Raw genomic sequence first — 27,992 nt, forward strand, 5'->3', positions numbered from 1 at the left:
ATATTGCGTTGCATACACGCGCCTCTTTATGGGCTTTTGTCTTAACTTGTCCACCAATAAATTAACACCTTGGTTTCCTCTCGTTCATTTCACCCATCAGAAATCTGGATTACAATTTAATTTCTGTTATCGCGGAGGGAACATTTTACGACTTAATTCAACTCAGAGTTTTGTGAGTATTTATTTATTTTTAAAAGAAATACCTAGTTAACATGTTCAAACACGATAAAAGTTTCTTTTTTTAGGAAGAAAATAACCTCAAACAGGTCTTGGGCTTTTATTCGAGGAGGGTGGGGGATTACGGCACCTATGCCCGTGAGCAAGGCAACTTTTCACCTATACTCTTTCATCCTATATTCAAATCAATGGAAATGTTGTAAGCATGCACTCTCAATAGCTATGCGTACACTTCTTAATAAAAACAATGATGATGATGATAATAATAATGATAATAATAAAAATAAGAATAATAATGAAATGATAATATAATGATAATAATTATAAGAAAAATGAAAACGATGATGGTGATGATAATAATTATAATAATAATAATAGTGATCATAAAAACGTAATAATACAAATGATAATTATGATGATGATAGTAATAACAATAGTAATAAAAGTAACAATAATATAGCTTCAGTTGGTCGGTTTGGTGGGTCGGTTTCGCCGGCATGACTTTCGCATAATGTTTCTATTCAAACCCTTCTCCACTGCCTTTCCATTCAGGTTCCTGACAACATCAGAAATACAGCAATTTCCGTTAGAGATCTTCGAAGGCTTGGAAGGACTTGAATCTATGTAAGTACTTGTCTTCAACATATTCCGCTTATAGTTGTTGTCCTCGACGGTATATGTTACATACCCGTACCGAACTATGGAACATAACTATTGATCCTTCACACTAAGAAAAAGAGTTCAAGTTCACACCCTACGTGCAACATTGTCCTCACCTTTTCGGTGCAATTTGCACCCTCAGCAGAAAAAGGTGCAAATACACCTCTTACAGGGGCCGCGGAACGGTTTTCAAAGTGGGGGGGCTGAGCAAAAAGTGGGGGGGGGGGGGCTGACCATGCTAAAAATCACAATCATATGGTAACTTTTTTTGGGGGGGGCTGAAGCCCCCCAGCCCCCCCCCCCCCGGTTCCGCGGCCCCTGTCTTATTCCAGTTTGCACCCCCAAAATCCTGTTGTGCAAATTCTAAAATGGGTCTCTTACTGCTCCCTTGAAGGTGCATAATTATTAAGTTGAAAAACTGCACCCCAAAATGAGTCCACGTGTTGAATTTGAAGGCTGCAAATTTACACTTTTTGTAATTCAGAAGGTGAGGGAGTAGTCCCGCGATGCTAGTGTATTTGACATGACAACATTACCTTTCCTTACTCAGTAAAAAAATAACTATGAAGACTTGAAGGTGAGCCCGATAAACCATGGCCAGCTTCATAATCCGTCATTTCAAGTTTCCTCAACCATACATTGAGGTTACCCTCGATACTTGTATCGTGATTTTGGTTCAGAGGATTCTTAGAACAAAATGGTAAGAATAACAGTCTACGAAGCGTTGATTAAATCAATTGGACCTCCCTGACTCTGCTCTACAATAATCCTCCTAAGTTAGTCATACAATTTTCCCCTTGAAATTCTACTTTGTATAGGTATGTTACTGACTTCCGTCTTTGCTGCCGAGTAGCCAACCTGAAGGAGTGCGTTGACTACGAGCCTGTGCGATTTTCCTCCTGCTCTGGTCTGCTCGAATACCAGGCTCTCGGCATTTGCATGTGGCTCCTTGGAGCTTCGGCCTTTTTCGGGAACGCATTCGTCCTGGTGATGCGACTCCGGGCTCAAAGGGACCTCAAGAGAGCCAGAAAGACGGTCAAAATTCAATCGATTCTGATTATAAACCTTGCCACGGCCGATCTGCTGACAGGACTTTATATGCTCGTTTTGGCAGCGGCAGATACAGCGTTTGGGTCAGAGTACTTCGTCCATGCCTCTGAGTGGCGGGAAGGGCTGCCCTGCAAAATAATTGGAATCCTCGCTTTGTTGTCCGGCGAGGCTTCTGTTCTTATCCTGGCTCTTATCAGCATCGATCGTCTTCTTGTAGTGGTCTTCCCCTTCGGACCAGTCCACCTTTCTGTTAGGTCAGTGAAGATCTGGGCTGCCGTGATCTGGATCTTTTCCACCATAGCCGGTATTCTGCCTCCGATCATTACCTCTGCTTTGAGCGAGGACGCGGTAGGCTATTTCTATATCTACTCGGACGTCTGCCTCGGTCTTCCACTTATTCGCAGCACCGATGTTGATTTAGTTGTCGAAGCGTACGATTACGAAACGGGAAACGTCGACTATACTTTGAATTATATAGCAAACGGAAAATATGCTTATTACGCCATCCTGCTATTCATTGCTTTAAATCTGTTGTGCTTTCTCATTATCCTCTTCTCCTACGTCGCCATCTTTGTTTACGCGCGTCGTACGGCGCGCAGGGCAAAGCGCACACCTGAAAGGGAACAGGAAATGCGACTCGCCGCGCGCATGGCCTTGATTGTAGGTACGGACTTCTGTTGCTGGATGCCGATCATCATCCTCGGTATCCTCACGCAAACTGGCGCAGTCTCCGTTTCTACGCAAATGTACGCATGGTGCGTCGTTTTCATCATACCCATAAACTCGGCAGTAAACCCTTTCCTATATTCCTTCGGCGAGGCATGCACGCGGGGAAGACGAGGTATTCGCAGTTATTCATCAACTCCGGTTGCATCAAATTCCGGATCAAACTCAGAGCAGAATTCCAAAGGAACAAAGACATCTCTCATTTGAAGTATGAGGAACTCTTCCTTCAATACCATCTTCTTAAAATCTATTCTGTTCCACACTATAAACACACTGGTTGATTTCAAGTCCGATGTTGGCCTTGGTGTTGACATTTAGATTGCTTCCCCTAGCTCCAAAATTTATTCAGAGTTTGTGAAACTGATCCAGATCATATTTTTGACATCTCCAAAACTAGTGACTTTTCGGGATCATCTTCAATTTATGTTTGGTGTTATAGTCGTGTAAACATTGACACAACACGAAAAGGTCAACACTGAACTTGAAATCACCCACTGTGGTATACACTGTGTTCAAGTAGGTTTTCTAATAGGGTTGTTCTACAGTCACACACTGGCGAAGGTAGCTCCAGTGCGACAAAAGCTAATATAAACGCGTTAGGTACTTTATCAATCAAAAGTCTGTGTTACGTCTTTTAGCAGAAACCATGATATTAAGGCACTATGCGTCTTTACATAGTGGCTTCCTGCATTCAACATTGGGCATTCTTCGTAAACATCAGGACGCGGAAGTTAGGGTCCCGTAACACAAAGACTAGTGATTAATCGTACACTCCATGTTTACGATTGATTGTACATTATAGTCAATAGGATCAATTGGAGAAAACTGTTATACAAACATTGCTAAGCTTTGTGTTACGGGCCCTTGATCTGCGTTTCGTTTGCAAAGTTCTTTCATGCGACACAATGCATGCCTTTTGTGGAGCGTTGTGGCCCAGTGGATTAGTCTCCGGACTTTGAAACAGAGGGTTGTGGGTTCGAATCCCAGCCATGACGTAATTTCCTTCGGCAAGAAATTTATCCACATTGTGCTGCACTCGACCCAGGTGAGGTGAATGGGTACCCTGTAGGGTTTATTCTTTGAACGCTATAGCGCCTATTAATATGGCGGCTTAGCTACAGCCGGGGTAATAATATGATACCAAGTATCAAAGCGCAATTGAGTATATGCACATAGTAACTGCGCTATATAAATAGACATATTATTATTATTTAGTGAGATGTACGTACGAGACTGGTCATCACAGCATGCCCGGGGCCTGACTCCGGGACTGTTATACTGCAGACGCTAAGCTTGAGATATGAGAAACGCTAGATTGAATGTTCCCGTTGTAGATGCGAAAGGTAAACAAAAAATTATCATGTCACAAAACTTGCATTGCAGGACAGCGTTTAAGACGGACCCAAAAGTATTTTCCAAAATCAAATACTGTCCTTAAGGTCCGTACGCATTGTACAGCGAAAAGTCTGGACTGTTTTGTCTATGAGGAAGGGTAAGAATTTGTATATAATAGAAAAGACGCAGCTCTTACTTTAGACAAGATAGGTCAACAAACCTGACAAACGATCAAGTTAAGTTTGATAATAATAGAGTCGTATGAAAAAATGTCTTTTGTGGCTTTTCTTTTAATCTTTATCACAAGATTTCAAATGAATACATCATCACTGGACATACGACTGATTCTTTTTACATAAAACGTTGCCATGGTGACAAGGGTGTGCTATAAACTGTGCATACTTTTTATCATCAAAGGTGAGCGAGAAAGACAAACTCGATGAGGTCTTAGGTACAGGTTCCAAAATCATTGAAACGGTCATTACAACAGCGGTGGTAATAAGTAAAACGTTGAGTCAAGATCAAATTATAGTTCTTAGATTGATCTTAAAGTTGATCTTGTCTAAAACAGGACTATATCAATAATAACAATAAACAACTAATCAAAGTCGTGAACTCACAAAATTTCATCAAACTATCGTTCCGGGAAAGTGACATTCCAATTGCTTTATCACTTCTATTGTACAATCCATAATTTTACTTTAATATTATCAATGGAACAGTACTTTCTTTTAGTATTTGCTTTACGACATGCGTATGTATCTTCCTTTTTTGAGGAAATATCTTTTGTAAATTAAAATGTTTACTGAAATAAAAATAAAACACGTGTTATCATTGTTTCCATTTAGAATAAATCATTATCCGAGAGAAATGTAGTTGATCTCGATATATTTTCCATGTTAATGTCAAACAAAAATTGTATTTGGAACAGCTATCTTAAATTCATTGGCCCGTATTCTGAACTCGGGTTAGACGCGAGTCGAAAAATGTGATTTAACTATGGATAGCCCATTGTGACACAAATTTTCTTTGTCATGTTTGTGTACAAGTTCGATTTTTCAGCTCCTTTTTCACTCAGATCATTCATAACTGTCTGAAAATAATAATTTATTGTTTTGTTCGCCATTATAACGTAAAGAAAGAGCACAAGGAAAAAATATTGGTAAAGGTTTGAGGAAAATCCATGAAAGATTAAGTAAGCTATTATAAAATTTTAGATTTTTAATTTATATGCGAGCAGTTACCCCATGTTTTTATGTAATATAAATGCATGAATTTCAATTCTTTAATGGTTCACAATGACTTAATTTTTTCTTCTCTCAGGAGCGGGTGCAAGAAATCTCATTTTCTATTTTGTGAGAAAATTTCATTGATTTTTTTTTATTCACGATACATGGGAAGCTGCCCGGATATGACGTCACAGATCAAAAGATTAAATTCTAATAGCTTGATAAATATTTGAAAGATTTTCCTCTACCAATTATTTTTTCATTATTTTTCTGTTATTTTTTAGAAGAAATTTTTACCAGTGCCACATTGGGCGTACTTTGCTATTGTGCACCTTTTTGGTCTGTAAGGTGCATAGTTGCACATACCAAGGTTCTCAAAGATCACAGAGGTGCAAAGTTGAACTTCTAAAGGTGCTACCATATTGTGGTATTTGGGTACACCTCATAAAATGCAAAGTCGAACCATTTTCCCCTGAGAATGCAGATATCAATTCGTGGGCGTATGAAAAATGACAGACTGGCTTACTTTTGAATATATATGAAATATGGAGCTCAGACTCGAATTTTCAATCCAAGTCCACGAACCATAATATCTTGATAATCCTAACAAAGAAACTTGATATAATTTCTTGCATTATCATCTTGCGCTTTATTCTTGATCCTTATTGTCTGACCAGGCCTTTTGTGGACTCGGATGACCATTATGGACCCCGTTGGTTGCACTTTCTCTGGAAGTGAGATAGAATAATGAAAAGGGGGAAAAACTAACACTATATTTGTATTACAATAAACAATACCATTTTTTCTCTCTCAAAAATGTAATTCAAGTTACTTCAACATTGGCTATAGAGAAAAGGAAAGAAAATAAAAAAGAAAAGGAAGAAGTAAGGGTTAAATATGATGTTATTTTCTGAATATTATGTCAAAATATTCATCAAAATTTTTTTTGAAATAAAAATGTCGAAATTTTTGCTTGCTCGCAACTTTTCAGATATTTTGCCCGACACGACATATCTCACCCCCTCGAATTTTTGGCTCATTGCGACACGGGACTTCAATATCTTCCTCTGTTCAGCCTGTTCAAACTTACCAGTCCCAATCTTTCGACGATATTTGTTGAAATAGATTCATCAGTTTTATTCGAATTCTTTGAATTAAATGAAATTCAATCAAAATTCTTCAACTTACCCGTCACCGACTTTGGACGATACTGTCGGCAGGAATGGTTTCTTCCTCTGCTCTCCGCCATTGGTGTTTGCTGTGCTCAGATTGGTGGAAAATTCGTCCGGCATGGTCGACACAGGGGCTCCATCAGGATACTTTATCACATCAATAACCTTACAAAAAAAAATCAATATTCTATATAGCGTAATAAACATGATAAAGCTTTCCAAAGCAATAGACAACTCACATTCCACACATCCTATGTAACTATGTGAGTGAGTTTTAGCACCGCGGCGCATACGCTTTCAAGAAAATAGAAAATGTATTGTCTAGCGCCCTTCATGGCAATGAACAACAACAACAAAAAGTCAGTGTAGGAAACAGCAGTTCGTCCGAACTCAAGACAAACGAAATATTCGCAATTGTTCGTCAGCTCCGAAGCTTGGAACGAACCGCTGTCCCAATTCACCAATAATTTCGACAAAGACCTCCCAGATGTTCATTGTCATTTGATTGGCATTTTCAAAACATTTAATGTGTTCTTGAACACGTTCTGTGTAGCGGTGCAGGAACTCGCTCATGTCGACCCCACCTACCTGATCAGTGCACTCTGGGGGCATTAAGCCCTATAAAGGGGTGGGGTCAAAACGAAGTAGCTCCCTGTGAGCTGTTATAGAAAGTTATGTTTCTGATCTTGGATTTTCGGATTCACAATCTTCAGGAAAGTGCCTCTCACTGTAAAATAAATCTTTACTAGAAAATTCGAGAATGCATATAAAAAGTTGGAGTGTGCATATACACAGTAAAACTGTGGTGTTAACGGGTGTACATAGAGCACCACACCAGTCAATTTTAACACCGGTGTTAAATTGACAGTGTTAGTTTAACACCTATATGTGTTACTACAACACCTTTGCGTGTTACATTTACACTCTTTGGTGTTATGTTCATTCAATCTTTAGGGTGTAATTTTAACACCTCAGTGTGTGGTCCTCTATTAACACCAACTGGTGTCGGTTTTAACACCACAGTTTTTACAGTGTACTGTCATAAGCAAAGGGTGATCAATAAAATCGAGCAAAAGTAATCGAACATTCAGGGAGCGTTTCATCAGTGTTTTTGTCCGACTGTCCTTGATTTTAATTGGTTTAGAAGCACTGTTGATGGTAACTTTTTGATAAAATGGGACTTGTCGGATAAAACATCTGACAAGTCCTTTCATGATATGCTCCCTGTGTGTAACATGTGTAATGAGTGGGGTAAAATACTTTGTGTCTTTCACGAACCTTGGGTAAAAATATGACGAGGAGAGTTGTGATGGTACTGACGATCACACACATACCGGTAACAATGTAGACCAATGTGTAGTCTTTAGGGTCCATTACCAGGTTGAACAGCGCCCCCACTGACGACAGAATGGACACGTTGTACACAGAAATGCCGATATTCTTGGCGTCGTTCAGGGCACGGATTTTGACCGCTCTTGTTTCAAAAGCTGCAGGGAAAGTATTGATTAATGAAACTTTGAGAAATAGATCAACATTTAATTAATAATTGCTTAATCAATCTCTAAATATTCTCCCCGGGTTAACGATGGGTAAAATATATATGTAAAAAACTCTAAATGAATATCAAAAGCATTTCAGATGACATGTGAGGCAAACATGTCGTGTACATTATGATTCAAAATGCAAGATTTCTTATCTGTATAAATCCAAAGGTCAATTAATCTGTGCATGTTTTTCACAGTACACTTGGCAATGGACAACAAAATGGGATTCGTATTCGAAAGGATCAGGAGAGAAGAAGATAAGAAGGAGCAGAAGAAAGAAAATAATAAGAAGACGAAAAAAAAAATAAAGGGAAAGAAGATGATGAAGAAGATGATTATGATGAAGAAGGACTAAAAAAAGAAAAAAAGAAAGAGAAGAAGATGATGAAGAAGAACAAGAAGAAGAGGAAGACGAAGGAGGAGAAGAAGAAAAAGGAGGAGGAGGAGGAAAAGGGGGAGCAGGGGATAGAAAGGAGAAAGAGACTGACAGCAGAAGCTTCTTACCCAGGAAAAGGCCGAACATGAGTAATATACCATTGAAGATATAAATCCCTGAGAGCCATGACAGGCTGTTAATACCATTTCTCCTACACACCTGAAGTTCTGGAATGATCACCCGATCCTCTGATGCTGAAGCCTATAGCCGCCAACAAAGAAGAAATAACAGCCATTGTATAGTTTATGAAATATATTATTAATCGACTGTTCAAAGCTTTAAGTTCCTAGAGAGCATTTCGAAGAATCAAGAACATGTCGCGTATTTTCCCGAATACTATTGTTTCAGCCAACATTGTTTTATACAATAGTCCAGGATGCAACAGGGGCGATGTTACAGCTTCCACGATTTTTAATTGTTAAAAAGAGGGTGAAAAGACAGTGAACAGGATAAAATATGAAATAATGGAAAAGAGGGAAGCATATGAAGAGATGGTGAGGTTGCGTAAATTTAAAATCACTTTTTCCCCTTAAATATAAATCAGAATGCCTTTTGGTTCATCTCTTCCCCCCCCCCTAATCAAATGACCTTTCCCTTGCATCCTGTTTATTAGTAATACATACATAGAAAGGGCATTTGCAAACTATATTCTGGTACTCGGATATTCTGATACAGATGTTAATTTTTTCCCATAAATACACAAAAGGCAGATGGCTACGGTAAATCCTCAGGTGCTCACTCATAAATCTATGAAATCTGGCAATACAGACGGACATTACAATTCATATCAACTTTACATAAGTCTTACATCGTAAGGATAACAGGGTATGCTTTTAAGGGATTAGATGTAATAATTTCTCACTTACGTCTTCTGTAAATTGAATCACTTGAGCTCGTAATGGATTAACAACGTCCCAGATAAGGAGGTAGAGGCTCTCCACAAACACAAATCCTCCAACCATTACCACGAGTTGATAATCTTTTACAGACTTTGCAGGAGAAAAAAGGGATAAATTCAGTTATTATGTTTCTTTGCTAGTACCTACAATTGAATTATCATTCGATACCTCTTGTGTCAATCAACGTTTGCGCAAAGCTTTAGCTGGCATTATGTTCGAATGGAGAACTCTGGAATTTCTTACCTCTCATTAAAGATTTTTTTTTATATTAATCTGAAAAGAAAACACGTTCAAGTAGGCTACTGTAAATTTTGGGGTTCTCTCTCGGGTGCATAAACATGTTTATAAAACGCGAACGCCCTCAAGCAAACGCCCAAGCAGCTCTGAAGGAGCTTGTAAAAAACCAAGCAAATGGTTAAACGCACAAGCAAATTGTTCGCTTTAACTTAGCATACCCTTTTCACAGATAGATTAATCGTCAAGCATATGCTACCAAGCAGTTAGCAATTGCTCAAAATGAGTAGCAAATGCATTTGCTCGCTCATTTCTATGCATACGGAATAAAAAAAATGAACTGCAACTTTTTTTATGCATCTGATTCAAGTACTTGTTTGTAATCATAAATTCGATACGTATCTCATAAAAAAATAGCCCCAGCTGAAATTCATCAAGATACTGACCAGAAAACAGAACTAAGACTGCAGGATTTTTGGAATCCGCGAACGGGACGTATGACATTATTACAAATAAATAGGCCTAGTGCGACCGCTCGAAGCACGAGTCAAAATTCTTTGATATTAGATTTATATATGTATAACGCAGGCATCCACCTTGTTTGGTGCTCAAGGTGCTACTATAATTTCCCCGGCTATATGGTGCTCACATGTTTTTTTTTAGGAAACTTCCTACCTGTGCCCATTTACCTGACCTGTGTTGAGTGCAGCACATTGTGGGTAAATATCTGAAGGAAAACACACCATGGCTGGGAATCGAATTCACGTCCCTCAGATTGAAAGACGCGAGTCTTAACCACAAGACCACGATGAACCAAACCTAAACGATTTAATACACATTCATATAATGAACTGATACATAAATGTGATATATCTTAATAAGGAATAAAGTGGTTATCAGCTATAAAGGGATTGGAGAGGAGTCCCCGGTCCACACTCCTAGGCTCACACGCAGAGTCATGTGACTCCACACCACTGATCTGCTCAAGTGTTAGAGTACAGATCAATGCTCCACAAACCAACGAACAATAAGAAAGTTAAGAATTTGTTTAAACAGTTGTGAATATTGGTAATCACTATACCCATGGACATTTCAAAATTGGCCGCATATGTGATGTCATAGTGATGTAAGGCGAGGACTACTTTTTCATGTACTCCTGGATTTACATCAAATGGCTAAAATGTATAATTTTAAAAAAGTTTTTACTTCAAATTATATTTTTCTTTCATGGGGACAATAAACAATATACTACCTGGGTTATATTTAGATTACTGCCCCAGGGGAATGGGTACTTAAGAGAAAACCACAAATCCATGATGATTAAGTATATGGCCTATGGGAAAGTTGTCCTTACCCCTTGTCATAATTTACTTACACAGTTGCCAATTTCATATCTACATAGTCTTTGGGATCTCAATTTTAAAGCAATCATAACTTTCTTATTGCTTGTCCGACTTATTTCGAACTTTCATCATTCTGTTTAATTTAATTTTCTCTTTTCCAACACAACATTTTGTGACCAAGACTGGATTCTCTTTAAAGGGATACTCTGGCTGAAGATAATATGATTTGAACATATAAAGAAAAATTAGACAAACAAAACACTGAAAATTTGATCAAAATTGGACATGGAATAACAAAGTTATGTTATTTTAAAGTTTTGCATTTTTCCGGTGAAATAGTTATAGGCTTGTCTTCATGAATATTCAATGAGCAAATTGATAATGTCATACCCCGACTTGTTCTTTTGTAATATTCTATATGAAATTAGGTTTATTCAAATTGTTTCCTTCAATAACTGAAAACATTGGAGTGAAAACTGATAAGTGCATTAGATGTTCATTGTTGCAACTTATTTCATTATAAGAGAGACAGATCATTTACACATGATGAAATAATGAAACAATTATGATTTTATGTAATAACATAAGAAAAAAGAGGTAGGGATGTGACATCATCAGCCCACCTGAGCCCACCTAATGAATATTCATGACGATGTGCATAATTATATTCACTGTTTTCACAAAATATTGCTTAATCATGTAAATTTTAAAATTCAGTAACTTCGCTATTTGTAATCAGATTTTGATGAAATCTTCGGCATTTTGCTCTGTGAATTTTACTCTATTTAATATTTAGATTAAATATTTTCAGCCCGGAGCATCCCTTTAAGTCCCACACTAGTGGCTCTGCACTATTTCACGCTCAACCCACGCTTCTCATTATCAAAGTGATAAAATTAAAGCAAACGCGTTAACACTCTCCCATGATCTGTTTAGTAAAATTAAACTTCACTGATCACATGGGCGGAAATCTTTCCCCGAAGGTAGGAGGGACCAGGGGCTGGAAAATTTGACAAGAAAAAAAAAAAAAAAAAAAAAGGTTATCACCCCAAATGTAAGGTCATTTCGACCAAAAGAAATTTTACAAGCAAAAAAAAAAAGAAAAAGAAAGGTTATCACCAAAAAAATAAGGTCATCTGGTCCAAAATACATGTTTTATTTCGAGTTTGAATGATGCATTATTTTCTTTCCATCACAAATGACCAAAAATAGTAGGGGGACATTTGATATTGTGTCCCCCCCTACTATTTTAAGTAGGGGGTCGCGTCCCCCTGGGATTTCCGCCCATGCCTGATCGGAGAACCCTTATTGGCAATGATTTGGATTATCAACTCACCCGCTTCTGTAGTTTCTTATTGATGAATATTTTATGTACTCTGAAAGTTTTCGAGAACATTGCTCCGAACGCGAGGGTAAACCCGAGAGAAAGGGTCCACAGTCGAGCCTATAATTAAGAGCGAAAAGAATAATTTATCAGCTCCATTATTCGTGTTATCTTAGCACATGGCAGTATATATATAGGAGGACACGCGTACGTGAGAAAATGCAAAGGCGTTTACAGAGTTAAGTTCAGAAGAAAAATTATCGGGGCCCAGTCTTACAAATGCATGCGAAAGTCAAACTCATTTTTTTGCAATTTAATCTTAAATTTGATAATACGCAACATTAACATTATCTAACGCTTAAGACAATGTTTCTGAGCGCGCTGCATACTATTACTCGGGCGACCGTAATCTGACGTTTGGGCATTCAAGGAATTTCTTCCTACCGGGTACCCATTTCTCTGGGTGGAGGGCTCGGGGGAGGGGAGCAACTTAGTATAAATGCATGTGCCGCGGTAGAGACTCCCATTTTCAGCTTAAATTTCCGTTCCAGAGCATTACGAATTTAGAAAGTCATAGAAATTCATATTTTCCCCCCTTTCCAGAGACCCTCAAATGTGTGTTTCCTGGGGGGCGTTTCATGAAAGGACTTGTCGGACGTTTTATCCGACAAGTCCCATTTTATCCGACAGTTACCATAGTAACATTACTTCTCAGCCAATCAACATCAGAGAAAGATGTCAGATCTGACAACTTGTCGGATGAAAATGTTGATGAAACACTCCCCCGTTCCAGTGCGCTACCATAGCTGCTACCATGCTACATGTACGATGGTAATCATGGTAATGAGTTCCGCAGACCCCCACTTTTGTTTATGTGGTCAGTAAAAAATAGCATAGCATTTTTAGAATCCTTGATCAAAGAGCCGTCCTGGAGACCCCCATTTTAAAACAAAGATTTAGTTCCAGAGCCCCCATTTTCGCCTTTGGTGTGGCAAATATGTATCATGTTTTAATTCGAGTAGCCCCCCCCCCCCCCCAGGGGGAGAGGGTTGATGGTGGCAAATGTAGATAAACGCCTTGTCAAAGGACGTACGAGTCCCGCATTTCTCTTTAAGGACAAGTCCACCCCAACAAAAGTTGATTTGAATAAAAAGAGAAAAAATCAAACAAGTGTAACACTAAAAATTTCATCAAAATCGGATATAAAATGAGAAAGTTATGACATTTTAAAGTTTCGCTTAATTTCACAAAACAGTTATATGCACATCCTGGTCGGTATGCAAATGAGGGGACTGATGACATCACCCACTCACTATTTCTTTTGTATTTTGTTATATGAAATATGAAATATTTCCATTTTCTCCCTATTGTCATGATAAACAAAGTTTCATTTCTCCATGAACATGTGGAATTACCATTGTTTGAACATATTGTGGTCCAACCAAGAGGGACCTTATTGTCAAATCTGTGAAAATTGAAATATTGTATAATTCAAACAATAAAAAACAAAAGAAATAGTGAGTGACATCTTCAACTCTCTCAGTTGCATGTCACTGAGTTGGGCATATCACCGTTTTGTGAAAAATAAGCGAAACTTTAAAATGTCATAACTTTCTTATTTTACATCCGATTTTAATGAAATTTTCAGTGTTATATTTGCTTAATTTATCTCTTTTGACTCAAATCAACATTTTTCTAGGTGGACTTGCCCTTTAACTACAGAAACGGAGATCAATCGGAATTTACGTTTACATCTAATGCATCTCTCTCTAAAACGTGGCCAAAGCGTAAAGTTTTCGTGAATTGTTGTGCTAGAAGGCCTAATCATGCTAATGTGCAATGTAAAAGGGTTTGGGAACTCCTAACATGGACGATTGGCACCCCTCCCCCCAACTGTTCCAGAACGTTGCAAAATGTCAATATTCATTTAGTTCTTCATTTAGTGCAGTTCGGGCCTACGATTCTCGAGAACGTTGTTCAAGTACATGGAAAATGTCTGAAATACAAACTTGTGTTTGTAGTTATTTTCTTTTCAAACGGCAATGGGGTATGACAGCAACAGTGCTAAGAGCAAAATCACCTGCACAAGACAATAACCATGATAACTTACCCTACATATCAAATCCATCTTCTGAAGGCTGACGATCCGGGCATCGGTTCCCATTAGCACCACGGACGAGAATGTCATGATACTGCCCAAAATAATGATATTATTGATGTTTGGACTGGATAATTTGATTGTTCTGAACAGAAAAAAAAGATAGAAACAGAAGAGAAATGTGAATATGCAGATTGACGATTTCCAACGTGTGACGTTGCGGATATTCCTCTATCGGGAATTTAGATCATAAGCGATACCAGTCTTGACAACAATATTAATTCTATCAAAAATAAGAATAACAGATTGAGCTGTAAAATGTAAGCATTAACTACAGACTAGTCGATATCTCATTGATCGGTATCTGACAAACTCTGAATGTCTACATGTCATACTATTTGAAATATAGGACAATATTGTTGGGTGTGCCTGTAATCCATGCTACATGGAAGAAGTTAGAAATGATGCAGGGGATCTGTGTTACATTCCTGGAGCCCGTAACACAAAGCTTAGCAATCATTATAGAACCTTTTTTTATATACTCCGATTGCATTGACTACAATGTTCAATTAATCGTAAAAAAATCAAGCGTATGAGTAATCGTCAACATTTGCGTTATTATGGTTATAGGACCTTGGTCATATATTTCGATGTTCCAGATTGGGCACTGATAGAATCTATCTTTCCCAAAACTAACGTAGAGGGCTTGATGAAACTGGGATAGGGATTTGGGAGTCTGGCCCTCTACGTTAGCATGGGGGAAGATATATTCCATATTTCGACGTTCAATGTGGACTGATCTTTCGGATGATGTTTAGTTTCGGTTGTAGATGTAAATAATCACATCGGTCTGTTTGATTCATGTCTGTAACACGCAATTACACATACAGATGCGTTTGTTACTGCCATGTTACATTTTGAAGGTATCATTCACTCCACCTTAAGGGCATTTGTGAAGGAGTTGAAATTGATTAACCCACGATGGCTTCTTAAAGGAGAGTGAACCCCGTTGGATATAAAGTAAGCTTGTGTGAAAGCAGAACAATCAAATAATACGATTAACGGCAGTTTGAGTAAAATACGACAACCAGTAAGAATATTATGACCATTTGAAAGTCGAGATCGCTCAATCCGATAGCCATGCCAACAAGGTCTGTGATGCCATGAGCAAATCTCTTTCTTTTGGACAGTGAAAATATTTTGAAAGCGCCAAATCTACTCTGTAGAGTGCTCAGGGGCCTGTTGCAGAAAAAGTAGCGTCTAAACGCAAGTCAAAATATCAAGCACAAGTCCCGAATACGGGTGCTTCATTGGCTGAAAATCAAGTTGCGCAAGATTTTTTGAATTGCGTTTGATCGCAACTCTTTCTGCAACGGGCCCCAGGGCGCATAAAGAAATTATTAAGTGAATTGAAAACAGACTCAACAATATAAATAAACGTTCAAGATGGAAACGAATGTAATTGAAAAATAATTAGACTCTGTCATCTTTACGATTGTCATCGGAAACAAACCTTTGGTTCCTGAGTGCTACGTTGAACGCCAGGAAAGCAATAGCTAAGATGATGCCTAAATATGATAAGACACTGATAGCTGCGTATACACTCCTGGGCATTGTAAGAAGCTCACTCTCGAAGAAGATTTCATCATGGGGTGGATTCCCGCCTTTTGATAAGACCAAGACGAGAAAATGACATATTTGTTTCATATAATTATTTGGATAACATGATTAGTATTAAAAAATGTTCTCGGAAACATACTCGGGAAAATTCTTCTAGTTTGAATAAACCAGGCGTGCATTCAATATGTGACAATAAAAGTGCATGCATGCGGCACCCATACAAGATAATTTTGTATAGCTTATAAATGCTACAGTCACATTTCCCCTATACGGCGGCCGTAAGGCGGGTCAAAAACAGCCGTTTATTCATATAGGTGGTTTGAATAAAAAATGAATAAACGGCTATGTAGCTGGTACAACAAAATGTTAAAACGGCTGCAGCTGTTTTCGACTCGCCGTATATATACATAATATACGGCCATCGTACACTGTAAAAACACTGTTTAAAAATGTTATGCACATTGTTAAAGCCTGTCCGTGTCACACTACCAACTATTGTTTACATTTTTTTAAACAATTTGTTGATATAGAGTGACAGGCTTAGCAACGTACTATTTTTTATATATGTTTTACTGTGTATGGGAAATGTGACTGCGCCACAATGGTTTCTTTGGTGATGATAGTAAATGAATTATTCGATTATTTTCGATGGCTACTGTAATGGGTTTTTGTGATATAAACTACTTAATAAATCAATTTATATTCTGATGTGAGCGAGCGAGCAAGTTTTGAGAAGTTGGAGGACAGAAGGGCTGTGTCATTATGGGGGAAATGCGGCAAGCGAACATTGAAAAAAATCCTTCAGTTATTAAAAACAATATACATGGGTCTAGATTACATAAATTATGATAATAATGAGAAATTTAGAAGAAAATAGAAACAAAGTCGTTACATTAAAAAGAGCAAATAAGGATTTAAAAGGGTGAGATTTGTTCAATGAAACGTATTATGACCCCCCACTCCCCCAACACACACACATTCAAAGGATATATTGATTGGTATATGATACAATTTATAACCACATTCGAAGGTCAAGTCCATTTGTCTTTAACTCAGCAAGGGGTTTAGTCTAAAAAATAAGCAAATGATTCGATGGTGATTTTCAAAATTTAGGGAAGAAATTTATTCCACAGCACACGAAAAACAACGACACTTTCATAATAATTATGTGGAATACTAAGGTAAAATCCCCTCACTCTTGAGCGATCATCAATCATATGGGCCTTCCCCTGCATTTTAATACCACTCGTATTTCTCTTTAAACATGTTAAAAAGGATACCATTAAAAATCATTTTTGTGTGCTAGTAAAGTAATTGAATTGTTAAAATAGCTAATGGTGTCAAAATCGGAGCAGCGATGCGTTATTGATATGTAAGTTGCCAAGGTCGGTATTAAATGAGGATGCGACGGCCGCCATTTATCCATTATTCCATTCATTTTTTTGTATTTAAGTTCCATTATTCCATTCCTGCTGCCAACATCTAATGCAGAAGCTCTTCCGTTCGATCAGGCAATAAATAAGATTCGAAACCTTTCTCGAACCCATACATCGATAGTGGTATGACGGTATGCATGTTTGCTCTAATAGCTTAATGCGATCATTCTCAAGCACGGTCTAGCAATGTTCGGAATGGACAAAATGCGTAAAGAGGGGATTGATGTGATGGAGAAAGTGATTCTAATTTCAATTTCAAATCGGTATCCTTTTGGATCCTTTCCGCTCGCGAAGGAATATTTAGGAAACATGGGTTGGGGATCAAGTACCATCGAAGATGCATTTTCACCCTTCCGATGTGAAAAATACCTTAACAGCCCTTTTTTCCCCGAGATGTTAGGTGCTTATTGACCATGTTGACGAGACCTTTAATCTGTGCCGCTGCCGCCTCTCGGGAAGTCTCGAATCGAAAAGCTCTCTCCCGTAACAACACAAAAACAATCAAAAGTGAAGATGAATTCAGATAGGAAAGTAACTTTGTTACTATCAAAAATGTAGAACAGCGCGTGAAACCTGAAAGTAAATGATTGCTTGATTAATGTTCTTTTCTGCATGATAAAAACTGTTTTGTTGCGTCGATGCTACCAAGATCAGCCCCGAGAAAAAATCTTAAAAGTGAACGGATGGATAGGTTTAATGCCCCCCTCAAAATGGCAGCCGACTACGGCAATCCCGAAGGGGGGTGCTGTTTACTTTTTTTTTTTTTTTTACTTATTAAACACTTTTGATAGATTTTTGTCAACCTGTTCAAAAAGATAAATGTGATGGAAATAAACTATTAAATTCCTTTTACGGCGCATATCAGTCAATATTAACCCCCCAAATCAACAAAAGGTCATGCACTGTATTGATTTCGACGTGCGTAGAATTAAGGAATTCACCACGACCCCCCCCCCCCCCCCCCCCATTCGTTACATGCAGTCCACTCTTTCCGTCCTTTGCGTTTTAATAGGAATTATTCGAATGTACTATTAAAGCCGTATTGGGTATGTATTCGGCACTATCACAATAAATTTTAATAAAAGCCAGAAAAATGTGAATTCATCAAAATGTACTTAAAATGTCATAAATAAAATTATGATATAACAATAATAGTAACGATGATGATGATGATGGTAATAATTATAATAATAATAATAAAATTTTTGATAATAATACTAATAATATTTATAATTCATAACATATTGAATGTGGAGGGGGGGGTAAAAAGAAAGTAATTATTTTACCGATCCAGGATATATTGTACTCTCCAGACCAGTCGAAGCGATTGTCGTTGTCGTAATAGTACCCCACCGTCCTTGGTTCGCCATCTTAAACAAGAAACAATACCACAAATTATAGAGATTAAGGGAATAATTGCAATAAGAAATATAGACGATGGTCAAATAGTGACTATTGAGATAGCAAGGAAGAGAGATTGAGAGAGAGAACGAAACCACGAATAACGGAAGATGAGTAAGATAATTCACATGGAGTAAAAAAGTATTAATTGTCAAATAGTGACTGAGATCGCAAGAGAGAGAGAGAGGGGGGGGGGGGGCTGCGAAAAACGGTAGATGAGAAACATATATGAAGATATTTCGCAGGAACTGTTTCGTTGAAAGCATAATAGTGAAAAATAGAAAATGGTCCAATAGTGACTGAGATCGCAAGAGAAAGAGAGTGAGGGGGGGCTGCAAAAAAAAACTAAAGATGAAAAAGATATTTCGCAGGGACCGTTTTCTTAAAAGAATTAAGTCTATAATGGGAATGAAAGAAAAAAGTAGACATGGTCAAATAGTGACTGAGATCGCAAGAGAAAGAGAGTGAGGGGGAAAAAACCTGCGAATAACAGAAAATGTGAAAATGCAAAATAAATTTTATAGGGTGCATACATGAATACTGACAAATAAATAATCAATATATTATATGAAGAAAATCTTGAAAAAAAACTGAATTGTGATTTTGTTTTCCAAATTGTCTATTTGTCCGTGTTTGCTTTTAATTAAAAATACGTGGATGGACAAGAATGTCTTAAACCGATCGATTTCGACAAATCTTGACAAGCATTACAACCCCCCCCCCCAAAAAAAAAAAAAAAAAAATAATAATAATAATAATAATGTTAAAGGAAGAATAGTGACAGATTTGGTACGGCAGGAGAGGGGGAGGGAGCACATTGTGGTAGCAGCTGTATATGTGGTATATGTTGATTGTGCAGTAATTTATATATTTGTATTGGTGAAGTTCCTTACCCCATACTTGCTCAATAATAAATCTCCCGAGCCGATCTCCGTTCTCAAATGCAAGCGGGCCCTGGGATGAAAAATAAAAGAATCGATGTACGTAAACCACTCTCGATGTACTGTAATTGTGATTATAATGATTAAAAGAAAGGTATAAGCATACCATGAAAAATACACATGGCCTCGGAAAGCGGGGTTGTTGGAATACGAAATCTTGGGGGCGCTGAAGCACCCCCAAGATTTTCCTGGAGGTGCTATTTGTGGTAATTTCCATAGGCAGCACCCATTGGAATTCTGGCAGGTGTGAAAAAATGCCTCGATATAACAAAATGATGAACATTTTGCAGTGGAGCCCTTCTTTCCTCTTCCCTTCTTCTTGCTTGTTAATATCTCGGGACCACAATTCGGCTACATTTTGTATTAAAATGTTTTTTTTTTTTTGGTCAAATTTTTCAGGAACAAAGAAACCTTCAATGTATAGTGAAACCTTTTTCTTTCCTTTTTTTGCTAGTCAATTGGCATCAGCACCCCTATTAAAAAATATGTTCCCAGGGCCCTACAAATAGTCGTAGCTTAAATCAAGGTTCCCAAGAGTTATCTACCCTTTGGAAATATTGATGAGGGGTGATGAGGCTCAAGAAAAATCTCTGCCGGGAATCTAATCACTTGCTTTGTTCCAGCTAAGGCATGGCGGCTTGTCATTGTTCAAAACTCATCTACACCCGACAAAAGGAATGTAATTGGTGGGGTCGAAAATCTGTTTATCTGACGGTCAATTGGATCGGGGTCGCCCTAGTCACGAACCCGTCTCTTTGGTCTATAGTGGTTAAGGCACCGGCGCGCCGCGGCGTTCTTAACAAAGAGCCCGGGTTCGATTCCCGGCAGAGACATTTCTTCGGCCTTACCAATGTTTCCAAAGGGTAGCAGCTCTGGGGAACCATGATTTAAGCTACGCCTACCATTCTTTTCCTCATTCATTTATTTCACAATACATACATACATACATACATACATATGTAACTATATATATATATACATATATATATTATATATATATATATATATATATATATATATAATATAGATGCATGCATTCGTCAACAATGGCAGCCACACCAAAAAAAAAAAAAATAGATACGCAAGTGGCCAATTAATGACTGTTCGCTACATCTGACAAAGATAATCACAGAGGATGATTGATAAAGAATAACTTCGACCAGTAATACTGATTATCAGAAAACTGAGAGTAGGCAAATAGAGTGGCGTAACAGGCGGGGGGGGGGCAAGTTGCCCCCCCCCCCCATGGCGGATTTCACCGGGAAAATAAAAGAAAAACGGGGAAAAGAAAAAAAAGAAGGGAGAAAGAAGGGAAAGGGGAAGGAAAGGGGAATAGGAAAGGAGGAAAAGGAAAGAGAAAGGGAAACGGGAAATGAAAACGAAGAAAAAAACTTTTTTTTTATGGAATATGAAGGAAAGCGGGAAAATGTACGAAAGAAGAACATTTGAGAAAGAACAAATCATTCCGAAATAGGCCAATGTAATGCAATAGCACGGTGGGAAATAGATTAAAAGATGACAAAATGGCAAACAATAGCGGGAAACGAAGGTAGAGTGTAATTAGTCAAAAGCTAAATTGGAAAACAAAGAAAAGGGACAAGAAAAAAAAACAATAACACGACCGGGCTGCCAATGATTGGAATTAAAGAGCGGGAAGAAAGGTGGACTGCATACAACATTGTGCTATAAGCTTGCTAAATTTTATGCAAATAAGCTACCGGGGCTTTGCCCCAGACCCCACGCAGTAGGGGTTCTTCATTAACCTTCAAATGGCTCTATAACACCCCCCGTTCAATCAATGGCATACAGGTGGGGGGTCTTGGTTCCACATCCAAGAGGAAATAAAAGAAATTATAGGAGACAACATATAATTAAATGAATGGAAACAATGAAATGTGTTATTCGCTGAATATAATGGAAAAATCTATCACATAATTAGAATTTGATTTCAATAGGCAATTTTTTTCCAGCTCGCTTTGCACGCTGGCGACTTTTAATTTTTTTTCCCACACTGCTATGTTTTGACCCCTCAAAATATCTGGTTCATTACGCAACTGGGTTGAATAAATGTGTGGTGTAAAAGCTATATTCTGTATATGCCCGCGATTTGATTAAAATAGCGGCAATCTGTGAGGTTTAAATGGCTTTGATATCAAGAAGTTCCCAGGGGCTCCGCCCCGGACCCCAACCGCACAGCACTGCGTATGGAAGGGTTGGGCCATGGCCCCAAAAAGTTCTACAAACAAGAACAAAAAAAGGAGGAAAGAAAAGCAAAGGAAAAGTGTAGGATATGATTTATTTACTGCATATGTCCAAAAAATAGCTCAAAGTTAGATTCTCATGAAAAGGTTATTTTTTCTCGCTCGCTTCGCTCACTCGGGACTTATATAAAGCAGCTTTTTAGCACATGTGCTATACTGCGCCCCTCGTTTTTTTTTTACTCTTCACGCTACTGCCGCAAAGAATCCTGTTAGACCACAAAAAAAGGAATTTAAAGAGAGAAGAGTGAAATACATTATTATCTGGATATCATGTCAAAATCAATCACAAAATTTGATTTTTGTATAAAAAGGTCAAAATTTTTGCTCGCTCGCAACTTTTTTTTTAAAGATAAATTCTGCCCGAAACGCAATATCTGGCCTTCTCAAAAATAGTCGCCTCATTACACCATTACGCCTGTTCATTCCATGATATGACCGGGAAATTTTTGGCTTTTGCCCCGCCCCCCCCCCCCCCCCACCCCCGGGCCACCGATCCCTGTTACGCCGCTGGGCAAATAAATGTGGAAAGATGGTATTGATGGGCTATACTTAAATAGGCCTACATCATTCGAATTATTAATGGAAATGATCATACCGAAAGCCCTTCTGCATCCAATTTATCGAGTTGATCCATGATAATGTCTCGCATCTCCACGTCGTCATAATCGAAATTATCCAAGGTCTTATTCACTGCAATAACAACATTGTTACAAAACTACTGAAATTCTAGGGCAAGCTTCGACGTATTCAAACGTGAACGATTTGCTTAATCAATCCGAAATCAAATCAAGTATGCTATATTCTGTTTTTATCTTCCCACGGCTACATTTACTGAGACATTGTATGCAGAGTTCATTTTTTACAGGTTAGAAATATATCAATAACTGTTACATTCCTTCTTGTACAAAGAAAATGTCAAATGTTGGAGACAGATTTTTAAAGAGTACATTCATGAAAAAAATATGTATCATTGATTTATGTAACGAAATACTATTTGCAGAAATAAAAAAATACACATCGATCGACTCAATCCCATTATTTATCAGATTCAATGGGAATATATTCAAGATAAAATTTGTTTTATTAAAAATATTACCTTGCGCAAGGACGTCTATGGAAGAATTCATGGCCGCTGCCATAGCAAACACAGCATCGTAAGGATAGGTATAAAATGACATGAATTTATTTCCGGCGACTGCTTTATAACGTTCCTCGTTCTCCGCGGCAGTCTGCGAAAATATAGATAGTAAAATTAGAAATATAATTAAAACAGTAAGATACAAAATTTCATACTCCCACATATTACATGTCTAAAATTTAGAATTAATCATGCTCTATTCAAGTACGAGTAGCCAGTTCACGGTTAGCTCATGATCGACTTTTCTCAAATGACCTTTGTGATTTTTCATTAGGATAAGCACTATCATTTTCAAATGTAGATGTTGCGTAAGCTTTGCCGGTAGAGCATTCAAATTCTAAGAACAAAAGGCATTGTATAGACCAGGTGACTAGAATAGTACATCAGGGATAAAGTTTGGAAATCTGTTTTATTGTCTGCCTTTGGCACATTTGACTATTGTTTAGGCTACTGTCAAATACCAGTGATTATGAAGGCTCTATTTATTACTCTTCAGCTTGGATGTGATAAATATTTTGAAAGGAATACATGAATAATCATCAAATCACAAATGCCTATGTCAGTGAATTTGAAAGCATGCACCTTCATGGTTGTCTCCAATGACCTTTTTTCTGCTCGTGCGCAGTTTTCAACCGTGAACAGGCTTAGTGTAAGCGAATGGTTCCCCTGTACGTGCAATACAGTATAGACTGCCGTGTGTCGGACATCAATGTATAAATAATTGAAGCCCCCCTGCCATCCCGACAAAAAAAAAACTTTCGTCAAGATCCGAGGATGATGGTGCTTGTTGATGATGATGGTCTTGATGATGACGAAGATAATAATGATGATGATGGTGGTGGTGATAGTGATAATGATGATGATGATGGTCTTTATGATGACGACGATGATGATGATGATGATGGTGGTGGTGATAGTGATAAGGATGGTGATGATGACGATGATGATGGTGGTGGTGGTGGTAATGATGGTAATGATGACGTGATGATGATGATGGTGGTCTTGATGATGACGACGATAATGGTGATGACGATAACGATGACGACAATGATGATGATATTAGAAACATTTAAATGGCAACATATTTTCAAGAGAAAAAAAATACTGCGGAACAGACTCCTCCATTTCAAATTTAAAAACGGAATAATACTCTGTCCTGTTAGTGGATGTTTTTTCCCGTTTAAAAAACATGAAAGATAAACGGAACAAGTGTTATGAGTGATTAACGAGGAGGGGGGTTGGGAAGGGGGCTGGTACTCACCTCTCCGCTAATTGTAATACCCGGATAGTCTGTGTGGAAGACCCAATTTGGTATAATTGCTGTCTGACCAGCTGCGATCATCTCTTCGGCTGTACACGAGACGGAGGGGTCATCCTGGGTCAGAAACTGGCGATTCACGTATCCTATACCTCGAAGAATCCAGACATACCTCTCGCCAGTCATTCCAAGTTTATAAGCCTACGATTAGGATTAGGATTAGGCTTAAAGCTACAGTCACACCTGCGGAACCGACCCATTGTAGTACCTCAGTCACATGTCCCCTACGGCCGCCTTACGGCGAGTCGAAAACAGCCGTTTAATCTGATGTTGTTTAATCCACCCATATGTAGCTGGTACAAAAAATATTAAAACGGCTGTTTTCGACTCGCCGCACGGCGGTCGTATGGGAAATGTGACTGAGGCATAATAAATGAAATAAATAAATCCTGCATAAGATTTATACAGCGAGCTTTCCATCTTATTTAGATGCTCAAATAAGGAAAGAAAAGAAATACAGGTTGGAACTTTGACTTAAATGTGTCAAATTCACTCTTATTCAGGGTTCCGTCTTGCAAAGAGTTACGATTGATCCAATCAATCGCAACTGTATGGCAATCCTCAATGTCATATTTTTTTCTACAGGAAATTTGCACAATGTCCTTTGTAAACAAAGAGTAGTGCCGTGAATGTTCAAGAAAACAATGAATGCATGGATATACTTCATAGCTAGAACACATTTTGAACAAACGTGCATAATAGACGTTGACGTTGCTGGCCGTCCATAGTTGTGATTGATCGGATCAATCGTAACTCTTTGTAAGGCGGGCCCAGGTCTGTCTTCAGACTAAAAATGAATATGCCATTTTTAAATTTATATGATTGAAATGAAATGATTTTGATCGGCCAGGGGTGGGTTTAGCTGGTGTGACAATTAAAAGAAAAGAAGTATATACCAGAGATTATTTTTTTCTATCGTCACGATTTTGATTTGACTTGATCAATCACAACTCGTAAAATCGTTGTGTGTGTGTGCCTATACCAACATGACTTTCATCCTTCTATATCATCATTGTTTAACCCTACCTAGTCCGGGGTTATTTTGGGTCGATCACGCTGAAAATTGGCACGCATGTTTTCTGGGACATAATCTACAAAATTGTATAATGATTTATTTCATACAAATAGCTATTAATTAATTATGCTTACTTATGCGTAATCCGCAAAATCATGCTTTTTCCTCATACTCTTAAATAAAGCTCCAAATGTTCAAATCTCTGGTGTAGAAAGCCTTTGTGGTGTTCTTAGGATATGTACGTGAAAAAATTGCTGATGTAAATATCTGATGTATTTCTTTGTTTTTTACGTTTTGTTTTTCATTGTTTTCCCAATGAACTTCGTCGGGGAGTTTTTTAAAATCATTAACAGCATAACATATATCCATTTAGACCAGCAAAACTAGAAGTAATCATACATTTTTTTTACTTTTTGATTGACCTAGGTATGGTTAAAACTACATGTATAAAGGTCGATCTCCCACCAATTTGATTTGAATCCTAAAATAAATCTTTTGGATCCATAATTTGTTAGGTCCCAAACCGCAGTTGATCTGGTTTTATATAATCCACGCAATTAAATTACATTCTGAATTGGGCGATCTTAATATAAAAAAACGGAATATAACAATTGAAATACACTTTTTTTATGACCAATAGTCAGACTTCAAACACAGTAAAAACGTCGTTTGAAATTTTACACAACGCTTTTAACTATATGAATTGCATAGCAGTTGATTAAAAGTTTAAACAATTACGCTTAATTTGCTGACTCAGATAATTAAACTTTGTTGTTAAAAATTCTGAACACTTGTTAGAACTGTTTAAACAACTACTGTACTATTCATATAGTAATCAGCGTTGTTTAGAAATAAAACAAAATGTATTTACTGTGAAGTTTACGTACAGGAATCAAAGTGTTGATCTTCTTCAATCTACCGATGCCATGAAGGAAATTCCATTGGGAGGCCTGAATTTCTTTATAAATATTTATTATTTCATATTGAACTCAGTGGAAGTCTAGCATAATCTTACTGGTTTAGATATAGAAGAGATGTCGCCTCTCAATATATTCATATATTCTCAATCTAATGAGGCATGTAATAAAGCAAGGGGCAAGGTTAATGAATGAAATATTACTTCTATGACTTTGTGTATGCAAAAAGGTAAAATCTTACCTTGAAAATGGTCAAGGTCATACGTGCAAGTAACAACAGATCGTATAAGAATTGGCACGGGTTAAGAAAAGGGAAGAGACTCTGCGAAAGCATTTGACTTTAACAAAGAAAAAGAAACTCTGCATCCACTCCTACTAAATCAAGGCTTGTTTTCCCAGTTAAATTAAAGGACGGAAACGTCAAAGCTAAACCCCTGACAGCAAAAGAAATGTCACATATTGCTAATGGAGAAAATATTAAACACAAATTATGGATCTTTTAAAAGAAAGATAGCAGACAAATATCATGCTCAAAACAACGTTCTAGATATCTATTCCAGAGGCACACGAAAACAGATCGACTGTTATTTTATTATAAGCATAAATGGCAGTAAAATGAAAGAGTTTTCATTTTTTTCGTGTCAGAATCCAAAGAATGAATTATTTTCCTGGTGGACAGTGATAGCTTTTTCCATGCTAATAAAGTATTCATTTCGGTTTTTTCGCAAGAAATTATCGAAATTAAAGATGCTTCCTCTCGGACTTACAAATTTATTCATGGTATCATTTAGGCCTAATGATCATTGACCAACCAATATGTACAGGCGCGGATCCAGGGGAGGCACAGGGGGCACGTGCCCCCCCCCCCCTTGAGAAGCAAAATTACAAATTTGTAATGTCAAAATGCCATTAAAAAAGAGGTGTGCTGCCCCCTCTTTAGAAATTGAAGACCTTTTTTAATTTTTTTGTTTTATTTTTTGCTTGTCAATTTTTTTTTCGGGTACGAAATACCCTTAATTTGTGGTTGAAAACCTTTTATATATATATATATATATATATATCCTTAATTTCCTTAATTTTTGCCCCCCCCCTTTTGTAAAATCCTGGATCCGCCCCTGCTAATGATCATTGACCAACCAATATGTATTGTTTTATATTTATAAGTTATTAGTGGAAAAGAAACTGATAACTTTATAGCTAAAATACAAATATGCGATTGCTTTTAAATGTACATACAACGATATTGTAATAAATGACAGTTATGCCTACGCATATCGTAATAATAGTATGACAATAATTGCTGAAAGTTAGACATCTATATGGACATGGCTAACATAGCGAAGCAATAAAGGTTTTACGCATTAGCTATAAAAAGTTCCTTTTCTTCAGATTGATAAAAATGCCCTTTAAATGAAATATACTTGTTTAATCTCTCTTACCTCACAGAAGATCTTTCTTGCTTCTGGTTCCCAGAAAAGGCCAATAATGATTCTCGCATCTTTTCCCTGATGTGAGATTTGAAAGAGTGAAAGAGATTGATATTGAGTTGCATTTCGTATACATTCTAAAAAACACAAACACAGAAAGGCGAAAAGGGTGGAAAGGGGTTAAAATCGGGCCTAGCATTGGCAGCGTTTTCCAACCTTATTTAAAACACTTCCACCCCTTTTCCCTTTTAAAGGGTGATATAACCCTTTCGACACTTTATTTGATTTCAT

At 37.6% G+C, this 27,992-nt stretch overlaps 2 protein-coding genes across 6 annotated transcripts in view; one reads left to right on the plus strand and one right to left on the minus strand.

Moving 5' to 3' along the window:
* The window catches only part of LOC129271859 (G-protein coupled receptor GRL101-like), a 20,902-nt gene extending 16,132 nt beyond the window's left edge, over positions 1 to 4,770 (plus strand). For 3 of the 5 annotated variants that reach the window (XM_064106868.1, XM_064106867.1, XM_064106869.1), the window contains exons 12-14: positions 101 to 172; positions 730 to 801; positions 1,656 to 4,770. In XM_064106868.1, coding sequence (XP_063962938.1) covers positions 101 to 172; positions 730 to 801; positions 1,656 to 2,820 — 1,309 coding nt within the window. In that variant the 3' untranslated portion in view covers positions 2,821 to 4,770. The remainder of the gene's footprint in view (positions 1 to 100; positions 173 to 729; positions 802 to 1,655) is intronic. The other 2 variants (XR_010295156.1, XR_010295157.1) reach the window with 1 other exon arrangement.
* On the minus strand, positions 4,234 to 27,778 carry LOC129271860 (gamma-aminobutyric acid type B receptor subunit 2-like). Its single transcript, XM_064106870.1, has 14 exons — positions 27,714 to 27,778; positions 24,286 to 24,483; positions 22,983 to 23,115; positions 22,482 to 22,576; positions 19,578 to 19,638; positions 18,570 to 18,653; positions 15,741 to 15,891; positions 14,240 to 14,372; positions 12,142 to 12,249; positions 9,196 to 9,318; positions 8,398 to 8,530; positions 7,628 to 7,836; positions 6,366 to 6,514; positions 4,234 to 5,905 (listed from the first exon to the last, which is right to left on the minus strand). The coding sequence occupies exons 2-14, from the start codon at positions 24,466 to 24,468 to the stop codon at positions 5,827 to 5,829; spliced, it is 1,641 nt and encodes a 546-aa protein (XP_063962940.1). The 5' UTR covers positions 24,469 to 24,483; positions 27,714 to 27,778; the 3' UTR covers positions 4,234 to 5,826.
* Between the last annotated feature and the right edge of the window lie 214 nt (positions 27,779 to 27,992).

The sequence above is a fragment of the Lytechinus pictus genome, chromosome 11 (assembly GCF_037042905.1).
Source record: "Lytechinus pictus isolate F3 Inbred chromosome 11, Lp3.0, whole genome shotgun sequence".
NCBI classification, from domain to species: Eukaryota; Metazoa; Echinodermata; class Echinoidea; order Temnopleuroida; family Toxopneustidae; genus Lytechinus; species Lytechinus pictus.

Excerpts from the sequence above, each read along its gene's own strand:
- LOC129271860 (XM_064106870.1), bottom strand. The coding sequence starts at position 24,468 with ATGACTGGCGAGAGGTATGTCTGGATTCTTCGAGGTATAGGATACGTG. Across the intron at positions 23,116-24,285 it reads GTATTACAATTAGCGGAGAG|ACTGCCGCGGAGAACGAGGA; the intron begins GTGAGTACCAGC and ends ATATTTTCGCAG. Across the intron at positions 15,892-18,569 it reads GTACAATATATCCTGGATCG|GCGGGAATCCACCCCATGAT; the intron begins GTAAAATAATTA and ends TCTTATCAAAAG.